The 15071-nt window shown below is 35.5% G+C and overlaps 1 protein-coding gene across 1 annotated transcript in view; it reads left to right on the top strand.

Moving 5' to 3' along the window:
* The window catches only part of SNX2 (sorting nexin 2), a 53451-nt gene that overhangs the window by 9867 nt on the left and 28513 nt on the right, over positions 1-15071 (top strand). The window contains exon 2 of the mRNA XM_007465361.1: positions 11940-12057. Within this exon, the coding sequence (XP_007465423.1) occupies positions 11940-12057 (118 nt within the window). The remainder of the gene's footprint in view (positions 1-11939; positions 12058-15071) is intronic.

Raw genomic sequence — 15071 nt, forward strand, 5'->3', positions numbered from 1 at the left:
CCTGCTGAGATTTTAATTGAGATTGTAATGAATCCATTAATTAGTTTGGGGGAGAATTAACCTATTAACAATATTGAGCCTTTAAGCCATAAGTATACTATTTCTCTCTCTCTTTTTTTTCTTTTAGGTCTGTCTTGATCTTTTTCATCAGTGTTCATAGTTCTCAGCATACAGCTCTAGTACATATTTTATTAGTTTTACCTATTTTGCTTTTTTGGTGCCTTTATATCTTTTACATTTGCTCATTGGTGGCATATTTACCCTGTTTTCTGCAACTGTTGCTAAACATTCTAGTTCTAGTAGGTTTTTTTGTAGAACCTTTGGGATTTTCTATGTAAACAATCATGATTAGAGTTTTATTCCTTTCTAATCTGTATGTCTTTCTTTTTCTTGTCTTAATGCACTAGTTAGAACCAATATTGTAATGCTGAACAGAAATGGTGAGAGTGGCTATCTTTTCCCCTTTTGTGCTAATAGGAGGAAAATATTCATTTTTTTCTCCCTTAAATATGATTTTTTTTTTGGTAGATGACTTTTATTGGATTAAAGAAGTTTCCTTCTATTACTAGTTTTCTGACTTTTGTATCTGAATGATGTTGATGTTGGTAAATAATTTTTCTGCATCTAATAAGATGTTCATATAGTTCTCTTTAGTTTATTGATAAACTGGATTATATTGATTGATTTTCAAATGTTGACTAAACCTTGAATTCCTGGCATAAACCCCACACAGTCATAATGTGTTTATACTTTTTATATATTGCTGCATCCAGTTTGCTACTGTTTTTCTGCTATTGTGTCTGTGTTTGTGACAGATATTTGTGTGTCATTTTCTTTTACTCGTAATGTCTGATTTTTTTTTTTTTTTTGCGATATGTGGGCCTCTCACTGTCGTGGCCTTTCCCATTGCTGGACGCGCAAGCTCAGCGGCCATGGCTCACGGGCCCAGCCACTCCGCGGCATGTGGGATCCTCCCGGACCGGGGCACGAACCCGCATCCCCTGCATCGGCAGGCGGACTCTCAACCACTGCGCCACCAGGGAGGCCCCATAATGTCTGATTTTGGTATCAGAAATGCTTACCTCATTAAATGAGTTGGAGAGTGTTTCCTCCTCTTCTATATTCTTGAAGAGGTTGTGTGGAATTAGTCATATGTCTGCCTTAAGTGTTGACAGAACTTGCTAGTAAAAGCATCTGAACATGTTATTTTGTTTGCTGGATGATTTTTAACTTCAAATTCAGTGTATCTGATAGATACAGAAGTATTTCTTCTTGTTGAACTTTGGTGGTATGTGACTTTCAAGGAATTTGTTCAGTGTAAGCTGTGAAATTCATGGGCATAGGTTTTTCATAATACTCCATTATGCTATTACCGTATCTGTGTAGTCTGGGTAATGCCCCTCCTTTTTCATTGCTTATATTGGTAATTTATGTCATCTCTTTGTTTGCTTATTTATTCATTCATTTTAATCATGCTAAACGTTTGTCATTTTATTGGAATCTTTCCAAAGAATCAGTTTTTGGTCTCTTGGTTTCTTTTTTATTTTTTGTTTTGTTTTTTAATTTCATTAATTTCTTTCTGCTTGCTGTCTGTTTAGTTTGCTCTTCTGTTTTGTCAAGCTTTGATCATTGGTTTAAGACTTTTTTTTTTTGAGTGCTAGTATTTAGCTATGTATTTCGCTGTAAGCACCGCTTTAGCTGCATCCGACAAATTTTGATACTGTGTTTTTGTTTTTATTCAATTTAAACTATTTTCTAGTTTCCCTTGTGACTTTCTGTTTGACTTATAGGTTATTTAGAAGTGTGCTGAATTTCCAAAATTTGAGGATTTTCCAGATAGTTTTCTATTGCTGATACAGGTTTATTTTATTAGTGTCAGAGAATGTTTTATGACTCCAGTTCTTTTACATTTGTTAAGGTTTGTCTGATGGCCCAGAATGTGATCTGTTATGGTGAACAGTCTGTGTGTACACTTGAAAAACATGTATATAGTCTAATGTTATTGTTGAAGTGTTCTCTAAATGTTAAGTCAAGTTGATTGATAGTATTTTCCAGGTCTTCTGTATCTTCCCTTATTATCTATTTATTGTATCAATTACTGTAATTTAGTATTATTATAATTTCTTGGTAAATTGATCCTTTTATCACATGATACCCCTCTTAATTGCTGATAATACTCCTTATTCTTAAATTTATTTTATCTGATGTTAATGTAACACTCCAGCTCTTCTTTGGTAGCATGACATGTTTTTTCCATTCTTTTACTTTTAACTTACCTATGTCTTTAAAGTAGGGTTTTATAGGCAGCATATTGTTGTGCATTGTTATTTTTGTACACAATATGGTCACTTCTGTCTTTTAATTGGTGTGTTTAGAATATTTACATTCAATGTGATTATTGGTGTGATTGCATTAGATCTAGCATTTTATTTGATTACTGTTTTTCTCTTCTGTTTTTCCCTCTGAAAACAGAGGGAAATATATACCTAAACATTTACAGTCCAATTAGAGTTAATATTGTACTTTGACAAACAAAATTCAGGGCCTTACAACCATATAGGTCCATTTATCTTCCTTCTTTCATGTTGTGTTTCTCATGTGTATTACATTTCCATTCATTGAAAATTTTACCATTGTTATAATTTTTGCTCTCTAGTTATACACATTTTAAATAACGTTTAAGAAAAGAAAAATGGTCTATTTTATTTCCACAGTTACCATTTCTTTGGTTCTTCTTCTTTTTTTTTTTTAAACATTTTTATTTATGTATTTATTTGCCTGCATAGGGTCTTAGTTGCATCATGTGGGCTCTTTGTTGTGTCACGCGGGCTTCTCTCTAGATGCAATGTGTGAGCTCCAGAGTGTGTGGGCTCAGTAATTGCAGCACGTCGGCTCTGTAGTTGGGGCACGTGGGCACAAGGGCTCTCTAGTTGTGGTATGCGGGGTCTAGAGTGCCCGGGTTTAGTTGCCCCACAGCATGTGGGATCTTAGTTCTCTGACCAGGGATTGAACCCATGTCCCCTGCATTAAACGGTGGATTCTTAACCACAGGACCACCAGGGAAGTCCCACATTGCAGCCATTTTTAATAATGAGGCTGCATCTAGTTTTCTCTGAAGTTGTCCTGTTCGGAGTTTTCATTTTTTTGGATCTGTAAATTAATGTCTTGCATCAAATTTGGAGAGTTTTTAGCCATCATTTCTTGAAATATTGTTTTGCGTTGCTCTTTTTCTAGGACTTCAGTAACATGAATGTTAGACCTTTTTATACTGTTTCACAGATCCTTGGGGTTCTGTTCATTTTCTTCATTTCTTTTTTCCTCTCTATTATTCAGATTGGAGATTTCCTAATGATTTATCTTCAAGGTCACTATTTTTTTCTTTCAAGAACTGTAAAGGGTGAACTTTACCCTCCTGGTAAGGTAACAGATTAACTTGTTTTATGGTTGGTGGAAGTTGACATAATAAAGGACTTTCTTAATCAAAGCATAGCAAGTATTGGGTTAGCCAAAAAGTGCCTTCAGTTTTTAAGTAAAAATAAAAGACACACTTTTCATTTTCACCAAGAACTTTATTGAGCAACGTATTCACCCTGTTGTTCCACTACCTTCTGCCATTTTTCAGGCAACTTCATAATTCCATCTTCCCAAAACTTTTTGTCTTTTTGAGCAAAGAATTGTTCTAGATGCTTTTTTTTTTTTGTGGTACGCGGGCCTCTCATTGTTGTGGCCTCTCCCGTTGCGGAGCACAGGCTCCGGACACACAGGCTCAGCGGCCATGGCTCATGGGCCCAGCCTCTCCACGGCATATGGGATCTTCCCAGACCGGGGCACGAACCCGTGTGCCCTGCATTGGCAGGCGGACTCTCAACCACTGCGCCACCAGGGAAGCCCTGCCTATTTTTTACTTTTAGATCATTGTTTCTGTATTCTATCCAGAGCTTTTAGTGTTAATCAGTGGGAGAAAGAGGCTTAGGTGGGCTTCTTTAGTCTTCATTGGAATCCAAAGCACTAATTGTTTTGGTTTGTTTTTGTTTTTCTGTTTTCGTTTTTTTTTTTGAAGAGATATTAGCAACCTTGAAACTTTTAATAAAAATAATCTCTAGAAAACTACTAAATGATGATATAGGGGAAGAAAAGAATATATATTTATTAAAAACACTGATGTCTCCTCATTGCCTGTCTCGGACAACTATAATTCTGATCACCCAGAAGCTGTCACTTACCCTTCCACTATCACTGTCTTGTTTGATGGACCACTCTCTCCTTACTCCTTTCCATCCAGTGGAGAACAACTCTTCCTGAACTCACTAGGAAACTGAAGGTGACATGGAGAGGCAGGGGCAGAGATAAGTGAGTCCTGAGAGCCTTTAGTGAGTGACTGCTCCATGACTGCTCTGTGAGCAGTGGAGCAGGGCACTCCATGCTGCTGATGGATGGGCACCAATAGAAAGTGCATGCCTCATAGTCTCCCCACAGTGGGGTGACTACTGCCACCACAGCCATTACTGGAGTTGCTCACCCATCCACACCATTCCCATCTTGTTCTCCACTCTCAGGCACTGAACTTATGATATAAAAGAGTCCTTTTTGTTACATCAACATGCCAGTTTTTCATTCTCTGACTTTGATGTCAGAGAACAATGAATATCCAAGATATTAGAGTAGTATAAACATTCAGTTATGATAAGAATACGTTATAGGTTGTTAATAGTCTACATGTATTATAACTATGGACTGCATTACAATTTTTACTTTGAATAGACGTATCTATTTTAGAGAATTTAAGAGGGAAAACGTAGTTTCTTTTTGTTATTCAGATATTTAGCATTTCTGTTGCTTTTCCTTCATTCATTGTTTCCTCTTGTATCATTTTTCTTAAGCGTAAAGAATTTCCTTTACTGTTTTTTTTAGACCTGGTTTATTGATGATGAATTATCTTATTTGTGCTTCATCTGAAAACTGTTTTACCTTTATTCCTGAAGGGTATTTTTGCTGTTTATAGATTTGTGGGTAGACAGTTCTTTCTTCCATCACTTTGAAAGTATTCTTAGACTGTTTTCTTAGTCTTTGTGATTTCTGATGAGAAATCTATGGTCATTTTAATTGTTGTCCCCCTGTAAAAATGGGTTTTTTCTCTCACTACTTTCATTTGTTTCTCTAATACTTTTATTTTTAGCTGTGTGGTGATGTGTGTAAACATAGTTTTCTCTGGTTTTATCTTCTTTGAGGTTTGCTCCTATAAATTTATGTCCTTCAACTTCAGGAATTTTCAACCATTTCTTCTGTAAATATTTGTGCAAAAATTTTTCATCTGTCCAGGAACTTCAGTGACATAAGTGTTAGACTTTTTGATATTATCTTACAGACTCCTGAGGCCTTGTTCATTTTTTTTTTAATATTTACTTTTTAATTTATTTGGCTGCGTCAGGTCTTAGTTGTGGCATGCAGGATCTTTTGTTGTGGTGCACGGGCTCAGTAGTTGCGGCACAAGGCCTCTCTACTTGTGGCATGCAGGCTCTAGAACACATGGGCTTAGTTGCCCTGCAGCATGTGGGGCCTTAGTTCCCCAACCAGGGATCGAACCCGTGTTCCCTGCATTGGAAGGCGGATTCTTAACCACTGGACCACCAGGGAAGTCCCCCTTGTTCATTTTATTCAACTTTTGTTTCACTGTTATTCAGATTGGATACTTTATGTGGATTTATTTTCAAGTTCACTTACACTTTCTTCTGTCATCTTCATTCTTTTATTGAACCCATTATGCGAACTTTTTTTGTGTGTGTCTGTGTGTGGTACGCGGGCCTCTCACCACTGTGGCCTCTCCCATTGTGGAGCACAGGCTCCGGACGCACAGGTTCAGTGGCCATGGCTCACGGGCCCAGCCGCTCCATGGAATGTGGGATCCTCCCGGACCGGGGCACGAACCCGCGTCCCCCGCATCAGCAGGCGGACTCTCAACCACTGCGCCACCAGGGAGACCAAACTTTTTACTTTAGATAATTTTTTTCAGTTCTGAAATTTTCCTTTTTTTTTTGGTAGTTTCTATTTCTTTGCTGTGAACATCTTTCTTTCTTTTCACTCACTTCATATGTATTTACCTTTATCTCATGAAGCATAGTTAGAAAAGCTTTTAAAAGTTTGTTTGATTAATACTTCGAACCTCTGAGCTGTTTTGGGGTTGGGATCTGTTGATTGTCTTTGCTCTTGAGATTTGGCCACAGGTTCATTACACAGGCATTAAATTATAGCAGTGAGTTGAGATTGACTGTTTTTAAAGTTGCGTTTAGTTTTTACAAATTTTGGTGTTTTGTTTTTTCAAAGTTATTATCAAGCAAGGTTAAGAAATGCAAAAAGAAATCAAATTAGGTGATTTTAGGTTTAGAAATTGTGAAATAGTAAAATGTGTAGGTAAAAAAAAAAGAGTGTTACAGCAATTCTGATATACTTCTCATTAAATAGACAAAAAATGGTACTTAAGGAAATTTATGTAAGCACAGACAAGTTAGTGTGCAGGCAGAACTACAATCCAGAGCTTTGATCTCCAGGAAATTTTGGTATTCAAAAATAAAATCTTTGTTTCAAATGAAGTTGAGGGTACAGGTATATTTTATGTAGGTCCTTAATGCCTGTATCTTATTCAAAACAAGTACAGTTCTCCCTCAGTATCCACAGGGGATTGGTTCCAGGACATCCCACAGATACCAAAATCCCTTTTATGGAAGTCTCTTATATAAAATGCCATAGTATTTGCATATAATCTATATATAATCTCTCCCATATATTTAAAATCATTTCTAGATTATTTATAATACCTATGTCAATGTAAATGTTTGTAAATAGTTGTAAGTACAAGGTAAATGCTATGTAAGTGGTTGCTGGTGTGTGGCAAATTCCAGTTTTGCTTTTTGGAACTTTCTGGAATTTACTTTTTTAATATTTTGAATCTTCAGTTGGTTGAATCTGTTGGAACCCCAGAAACAGAGGGCCAACTGCTGAAAACATTTATTTTTAATGAGTAGTGTCAGGAAACCGGATCACATGTGTAACTATTTCTCTTATATAATGGCATATTAAAAGCATCTTTCTGTGTCAGTAAATGCCACTCTGCTACTACATTGTTTGAAAAATAGACTACTTTTTAGAGCATTTTTAAGTTCACAGCAAAATTGAATGAAAGGTATAGAGATTTCCCATATAATGCCCCTGCACATGCATTTTCCTTCATTATCAACATCCTCCACCATAGTGGTAGTTTTGTTACAATTGGTGAAACCACTTTGACACATCATAATCACCCAAGATCCATAGTTTACATTAAGGTTCACTTAGTATTGTACATTCTCTGGGTTTGTACGAATGTATAATGATATGTGTTCACTGTTACAATATCACACAGAGTAGTTTCACTGTCCTAAAAATTCTCTCTGCTCTGCCTGTTCATCCCTTCCTTCCCCCAATCCACTGATCTTTTTACTATCTCCATAGTTTTGCCTTTTCACAGTGTCATATAGTTGTAATTATACAATATGTGGCTTTTTCAGACTGGCTTCTTTCACTTAGTAATATTTAAGTTTCTTCTGTATTTTTTCATGGTTAGAAAGCTCATTTCCTTTTAGTTTGAATAATATTCCATTGTCTGGATGTACTGTAGTTTATTTACCCATTCACCTACTGAAGAACATCTTCATTGCTTCCAGGTTTTTGCAATTATGAATAAAGTTGTTGTAAACATTATGTGCATGTTTTTGTATGGGCATAAGTTTTCAGCTCCTCTGGATGAATACTAAAGTTCACGGTTGCTGGAACGTATGATAAGAGTATGCTTATCTTATAAAAGTACTGCCAAATTGTCTTCCATAGTGGCTGTACCACTTTGCATTCCCACCAGCAGTGAACGGGAGTTCCTGTTGCCCCACATCCTCATCAGTATTTGGTGTTGTCAGTGTTCCAAATTTTGACTACTTTAATAGGTATGTAGAATGTACCACTATGAGGTATAATGGTGTCTCATTGTTGTTTTAATTTGCATTTCTCTAATGATATATGATGTGGGGCATGTTTTCATATGCTTATTTGCCATGCATTTATCTTTGGTGAAGTATCTTGAAGGTTTTTGTCCTGTTTTTAAACTGAGTTGTTCATTTTCTAATTGTTTAATTTTAAGAGTTCTTTTTATATTTTGGATCACAGTGCTTTATCAGCTGTGTGTTTTGCAGATATTTTCTCCCAGTCTACAGCTTGTTTTTCCATTTTCTTGACACTATCTTTTGCAGAGCAGAAGTTTTCATTTTAATTTTAGTGGAGTCTATCTTATCAAGTCTTTCTTTCATGAATTGTGCCTCTGTTGTATCTAAAAACTCATTATGAAACCCAAGGTCATCTGGATTTTCTCCTATGTTATCTTCTAGAAACTTTATACTTTTGTGCTTTACGTTTAGGTCTGTGATCCATTCTTAGTTGATTTTTGTGAAGGGTGTAAGGTCTGTGTCTAGATTCTTTTTTCACATGTAGATTTCCAGTTCTTCCAACACTGTTTGTTGAAGAGACTAATTTTTCTCCATTGTATTGCCTTTGCTCATTTGTCAAAAAATCAACTGGCCATATTATGTGGATCTATATCTGGGCTCCCTATTCTGTCCCATTAATCTATTCTTTCACCAGTACCACACTGTGTTGATTATTGTAGCCTATGGTAAGTCTTGAAGTCAGGTAGCTTCAGTCCTCCCATTTTGTTCTTCTCCTTCAGTAATGTCTCTTGTGGGTTTTTTGCTTCTCCGTGTAAACTTTAGCATCATTTTATCAATAGTCACAAAATAACTTGCCGGGATTTTGATTGGTATTGCATTGAATATGTGGATCAAGTCAGGAAGAACTGACATCTTGACAATATTGAATCTTCCTATTCATGAATATAGAATATCTCTTCGTTTATTTAGTTCTTTAATTTTGTTCATTAGAGGTTTTTAGTTTTTCTCATATGGATATTGTATTGATACATATTTTGTTAGATTTATTCCTAAGTATTTAGTTGTTTTGGGTGCTGATGTAAATGTTTTTTTTTTTTTTTTTAAATTTCAAATTCTGTTTGTTTGTTGCTGGTATATAGAAGTGATTAACTTTTGTATGTTAACCTGTATTCTGTAGCTTTGCTATAATTGCTTATTAGTTCTGGGAGCCTTTTTTGTCAATTCTTCTGGATTTTCTACTTAGAGGATCATGTCATCTGTGAACACAGTTTTATTTCTTCCCAATCTATATACCTTTTATTTCCTTTTTTTGTCTTACTGCATTAGCTTGGACTTGCAATGTTGAAAAGCAGTAGTGACAGGGGGGATCCTTGCCTTGTTCCTGATCTTAGTGAGATAGCTCTGAGTTTCTCATTAAGTGTGATGTTAGCTCTAGGTTTTTTGTAGCTATTTCTCAAATTGAGGAGGTTCCCCTGTATTCCTAGTTTACTGAGAGCTTTTATCATGAATGGGTGTTGGAGCCACTCTGCTACATTTTTATGTAGCTGTGCTTTAGGGTATTTCACATCTTTCAGTATTATAGACAATCTAGTTGACAAACTTGTGGCCAATTCTTACACATATTTGTAATTATTTTCTTAGAATTCAGTTAACAGATAGTCATTGAGTGTTTGCACCCAGGAACCCGATAAAAAGTAATAAGCAAAATAAGACATTCTTCTTTCCTTATAGAATTTGTAGTCTATAAACAGATAATAATTATAATATAGTGTGGTAAGAGAAATTATGGCAAAAGAAATAGATATGCTGTGGAAGCATATATATCACTCACCTATCACTCACCAGACTCAGCTAGAGATGAGATTGAGGTTGTCAGGAACATCTTCTAGAGGAAGCTTATAATAAAAGCTTATTTGTTTCCAAATTTATTCAAGAAAAAAATGCTAAGGTAAATAGAGGCATACCTTTGTGAGAGTTTGGTCTATAAGCATGAGCTCCTGAGAGAAAAAAAACCCGCTTTTTAAAATTTTCCCGTAAGGAATTTAAACTGTTTTTGAAAGCTCTTAAGAAATGTCCTCATGCTGTAGAGGATAGTTAACTCAAAAAGCTGATCAGAAAATCTTATGAATTAGGAGTGGCCTTAAAAGTTTATTCATCCTTGGGGACTTCCCTGGCGGCGCAATGGATAAGACTCCACACTCCCAGTGCAGGGGTCCCAGATTTGATCCCTGGTCAGGGAACTAGATCCCACAGGCATGCTGCAACTAAGACCTGGTGCCACCAAATAAATAAGTAAATATTAAAAAAAAAGAAGAGACATGTCTCAGTGTTCTCTGGACAGTGTTTAAAAAAGAAAAATTATTCATCCTGCAAAAAATTTACTGATCTTAAAACAAAGTTGATAATTTACCCTTACTAAAATTAAGACCTTCTATTCATCAATACCTACCATTAAGTAAGTGGAAAGGCATTAAGTACAGACTGGGAGAAAAATATTTGTGATATATATCTCACAAAGAACTTGTATCTAGAACATGTAAAGAATTACAAATCAATAGGAACAATAGAAAAAAATAGGGAAAATATTTAAAGAGACCCTTCCCAAAAGAAGATATCCAAATGTCCGTTAATCATATGAAAAATTGCTCAGCATCATTATTCATCTGGGAAATACAAATTCAAACCACAAAAGATACACTCTACACCCTCCATGATAGCTAAAACGAAAAAGATGGAATATAGTAAAGTGTTGACAAGGGTATGGAGCAACTGAAATTTTCATATATTACCAGTGGGAGTATAAATTAAATAACCACTTCAGAAGAATGTTTAGTCATATCTTCTAAAGAACATTCACCTAGCCTATGATCCAGGTATTTCACCCCTAGGTACGTACCAAAGAGACATTTGTTCACTGTTTGCTAAAAGATATATGTACTAGAAAGTTTATACAGTACTATTGGTAGTGGTATAAAACTGATAATGAAATTTGAAAACCCAAATGCCCATCAACAGTAGAATGGATCAATTGTGATGTATTTACACAGTGAAATATTTACAGAAACGAAAATGAGTGTCCTATTATTACATACAATAATATAGAAGAATCTCGTATACATAACGTTAAGATCAAAAACAGTATATTTTGTATGATTCCAGTTCCATGAAGAGTGAAAACAGGAAAAACAAATCCATGTTGGTAGAAGCCTGGGTGGAGAGAGGGTAAAGAATGGGAGGGAGCATGAGTGGAGCTTCTAGAGTTGACGATAATGTTCTCTTCTTGATCTGGGTGCTGATTACACAGGGATGTTGGGTTTGAAAATATCTAGCTGTGCACTTTTGACGTATGCAACTTCCTTTTTGTCATTTTTTTAAAAAAATAGTATTGGTTTTAACTATTACTATACGAAAACTGATAAAACTAAAAGCTTTACAATCTTCATTCCATTTTGCTGACCTTTGTACTTTAAAAAGTACAAAAATAGTCCCTTAGCTTAGTTGAAATGTAAATATTTGGGGGAGGGCATATTTTTAGTTTGAAACTATAGAAATTTTAGAATAATTGTAGTCTCAATTCAACTACTGTTAAAGCTTCCTCTTACAGTAAAGTAGTAGTTGGAACTTCTTACTCATGCAACATGTTTTCAAGATCTGATATTTATTATTATGTCATAATATTATATACTATGTAAATCATTAAAATTTGTTTTTGTTAATTATAATTCAACATGGCAAATTAGTGATCTAACTGGGTGACTAGAGAAGATTTTATTTTTAAATCTTAAGTGACGTCTTGTTAAGAAAGGAGAAAGTGAGTAAAAGTATGTTTTGATTCATTCTTACCCTCAAAGGAGGAACTATAAATAGCTGTTCGTCTTCTTTTCTTATCAAGAGAATATTCTATTTCTGTAGTGTATAGAGATATAACAGACAAACATGGCAATCCGTTGTCAATTATTGTTTTTTTAACAGTCAAGTCCATCATCTCCAGATCCAGCTAGTCTTATTACAGAAGATATTAGTACAAACTCCAATGGTCCAAAACCTGCAGAAGTTGTGCTGGATGATGACAGAGAAGACCTTTTTGCAGGTAATTATAAGTACCTTTATTTTTTACAAAAATAATTGTCAATTATAGCATATATTCTGTTAGAAAATATTCTCTAAAGCAAAACTGACACTTTGTGTAAAGTATTAATGGTAGCTCTTCTTGTTACCAACTGAGGAGGATAGGAAATTTCAGTTAATTTGCTTTGTGAAAAATAAAAGACTGTTGAAAGAAGCACAGATGTGATCCTTTCTGGTTTTAAGCATGTGAAAATAAGTCACACTAATAATTTGATTATTTTGATCAGTACTTGGACTCAAACTAATGGTTGTGGCATTCATACTTTGAGAAATAGCAAGTGATTATATTTTCTTATTACTTACAAGTTGTAACAAAGCAAAATTAAACTCTGGACTTAAAAATCACTTAATTTAGGGACTTCCCTGGTAGCGCAGTGGTTAAGAATCCGCCTGCCAATGCAGGGGACATGGGTTCGATCCCTGGTCCGGGAGGATCCCACATGCTGTGGAGCATCTAAGCCCGTGCACCACAACTACCGAGCCTGCGCTCTAGAGCCTGCAAGTCACAACTACTGAAGCCTGCATGCCTAGAGCCCATGCTCTCCAACAAGAGAAGCCACCGCAATGAGAAACCCGTGCACCGCAAGAGAGAGTAGCCCCCACTCTCCACAACTAGAGAAAGCCTGTGTGCAGCAATGAAGACCCAATGCAGCCAAAAATAAATAAATTCTTTTTAAATAAAAAAATAAAGCAATCACTTAACTTATAGTCTATATATATTTGAAATCTGTTTTAATAAAATGCTTCAGTATTTACCACATGTTCCATTTTGATTGAATTTTAGGTGAGTAAATTGATATTTCAGGAATTTATTTTTGATATGGGGGCAGGATTTGGTGTAGTCCATTCTACCTTTTAAAAAATTGGACTCTTTAAAACAGTTATCTGTTTTAAGATTAAAATTTAGGTACAAATTAATGTGTGGATATTAAAAAGCAAAATCTTCCTTAGAATTAGTGACACAAATAATTAAAATAGTAAATCTTTGTGTATTTAAGAGCTTAATTTACCTAAACTGGCTTTCATGAGTTAAAACTTAATATACATCCTCAGCTTTTATAGTGGTTGAATATTCAAACCATCCTGTATTTTTTTTTTTCTTTGGCTGTGTTGGGCCTTCGTTGCCGCATGAGGGCTTTCTCTAGTTGTGGCGAGTGGGGGCTACTCCTTGTTGTGTTGCTGTGGCTTCTCTTCTTGTGGAGCATGGGCTCTAGGCGCACGGGCTTCAGTAGTTGCGGCACACGGGCCCTAGAGTGCACGGGCTTCAGTAGTTGCAGCACACAGGCTCAGTAGTTGTGGTGCGCAGGCTTAGTTGCTCCGCAGCATGTGGGATCTTCCTGGACCAGGGATCGAACCTGTGTCCCCTGAATTGACAGGTGGATTTTTAAACACTGTGCCACCAGGGAAGTCCTGGCAGGCAGATTCTTAAGCACTGCGCCACCAGGGAAGTCCCCTACAAATATGTTTAAAGATACAATCCTCCATCACAGAGGTCCATGTAATTTCCTGCTTGATATATGAAAAGTTTTCACTGCAGATGAACTCATGTATTTTATGAATTCATGTCAGAAAGTTAAAAATGTGATACCAAATTCCAATCATTTTCCTACCCCCACCCCCCCTTTTTTTGTATCTACCTTACAACTTAGAGTATAATGACAGTTAACCAAAGTTGTAATATTCCTTTTTCTTTCCTTTCATGGACTTTTTTCCAGGCAGTCCTTAAAAGTTTTTTCATGGCACTTAATGTTTTAATCTGAAAGATGACACAAGTTCTTTCTCTGCTAAGTAGGTGCTAATCTAAAATTGTGCCTATTCCTCTAATAGTAGAGGGTCATACATAGAACATTTAGATTATCCATTTTATTAAAGGATCTTTCACCTTTAAGTCTCAGAATTCTGTTAATGAGTGTGCTGAAACTCTAAAAACAGAACTGTGTGTGTGTGTTTGTGTAAGGAAAGAGGGTTTTCTTGTTTACAGTGTGCCCAGCTGATCAAACAGTTTGCCACATGAGGATTATACAGTGATATTTGCCCACTAAGCTTGATTAGAAAAATCTTTTTTTGTGTTTTAGTCTACCTAGTGCAGCCTATACTAAATATAATGATACAAATATGGTCAATGTCAGTGTTTGTTTTGTTTGTCTTTGTTTTTAAGGAGAGACATGGAGTAAGCAGTAAAAATAGTTATTTGTTTCTTTTGTTACCTACAGACACTTTTTTATGCTTTATCTTTTTATCTTAAACTCAGCTGCATTTCATAATGACATCATTAGGTGTTCTAAGACATGTATCAGAGGAGAAACTATAGGTATTGCTCTAGTGATTTAGCCATTTGCTTTTAAAACCATAAGAAGATCAGATTGTAATTGGTATGTATGCTCATGTATTTTGGGTAGCATTTCAAATACTATTATGTCAGAAGTGGTATTAGAAAAAGTTCAAGTGTGACTTTTGTTACTGTTACTAGCTTACTTACAGAATGTTCACCAAATATGGGTGACTACAGAGCCCCTTTCCACCATTACTTACATCCTGCACTAAGCTACACTGAACATACTAGGAAACTGTCCTAGAAGAATAAGGGAGGGTGAGCAAATTGCCAATATTGAAATTGTCCTAGACTTTTAGAATTGTTTCTGCCAGGGTACTTAGCTTATTTCACTTACACTTTTCAGCAAATGATACCAAATCTAAGTTTAATGAGTATTCCTTTGTTTAAAAAATTCTCTGGTGTCTGTGGTATGAGTGAAATATTACTTAGCTGACATTGACATAATCACTTTATACTTATCTGCAAAGTATCTCTTCCAAGGAAATGCTAATCTTTGTACTTACATATGGGGCATTTTATGGAATCTTTAGGTCTGGTTTTAATTAATTTTTGTTAATTTGTAGTATGTTAGATCACGTTTACTAAAATAATAATTTTTCATGGGAAGAATTTAAAGCAAATTGTACATTGGTCTGCTGAAC

This window comes from Lipotes vexillifer, unplaced genomic scaffold (assembly GCF_000442215.2).
Source record: "Lipotes vexillifer unplaced genomic scaffold, Lipotes_vexillifer_v1.1 scaffold767, whole genome shotgun sequence".
In the NCBI taxonomy this organism is placed as follows: Eukaryota; Metazoa; Chordata; class Mammalia; order Artiodactyla; family Lipotidae; genus Lipotes; species Lipotes vexillifer.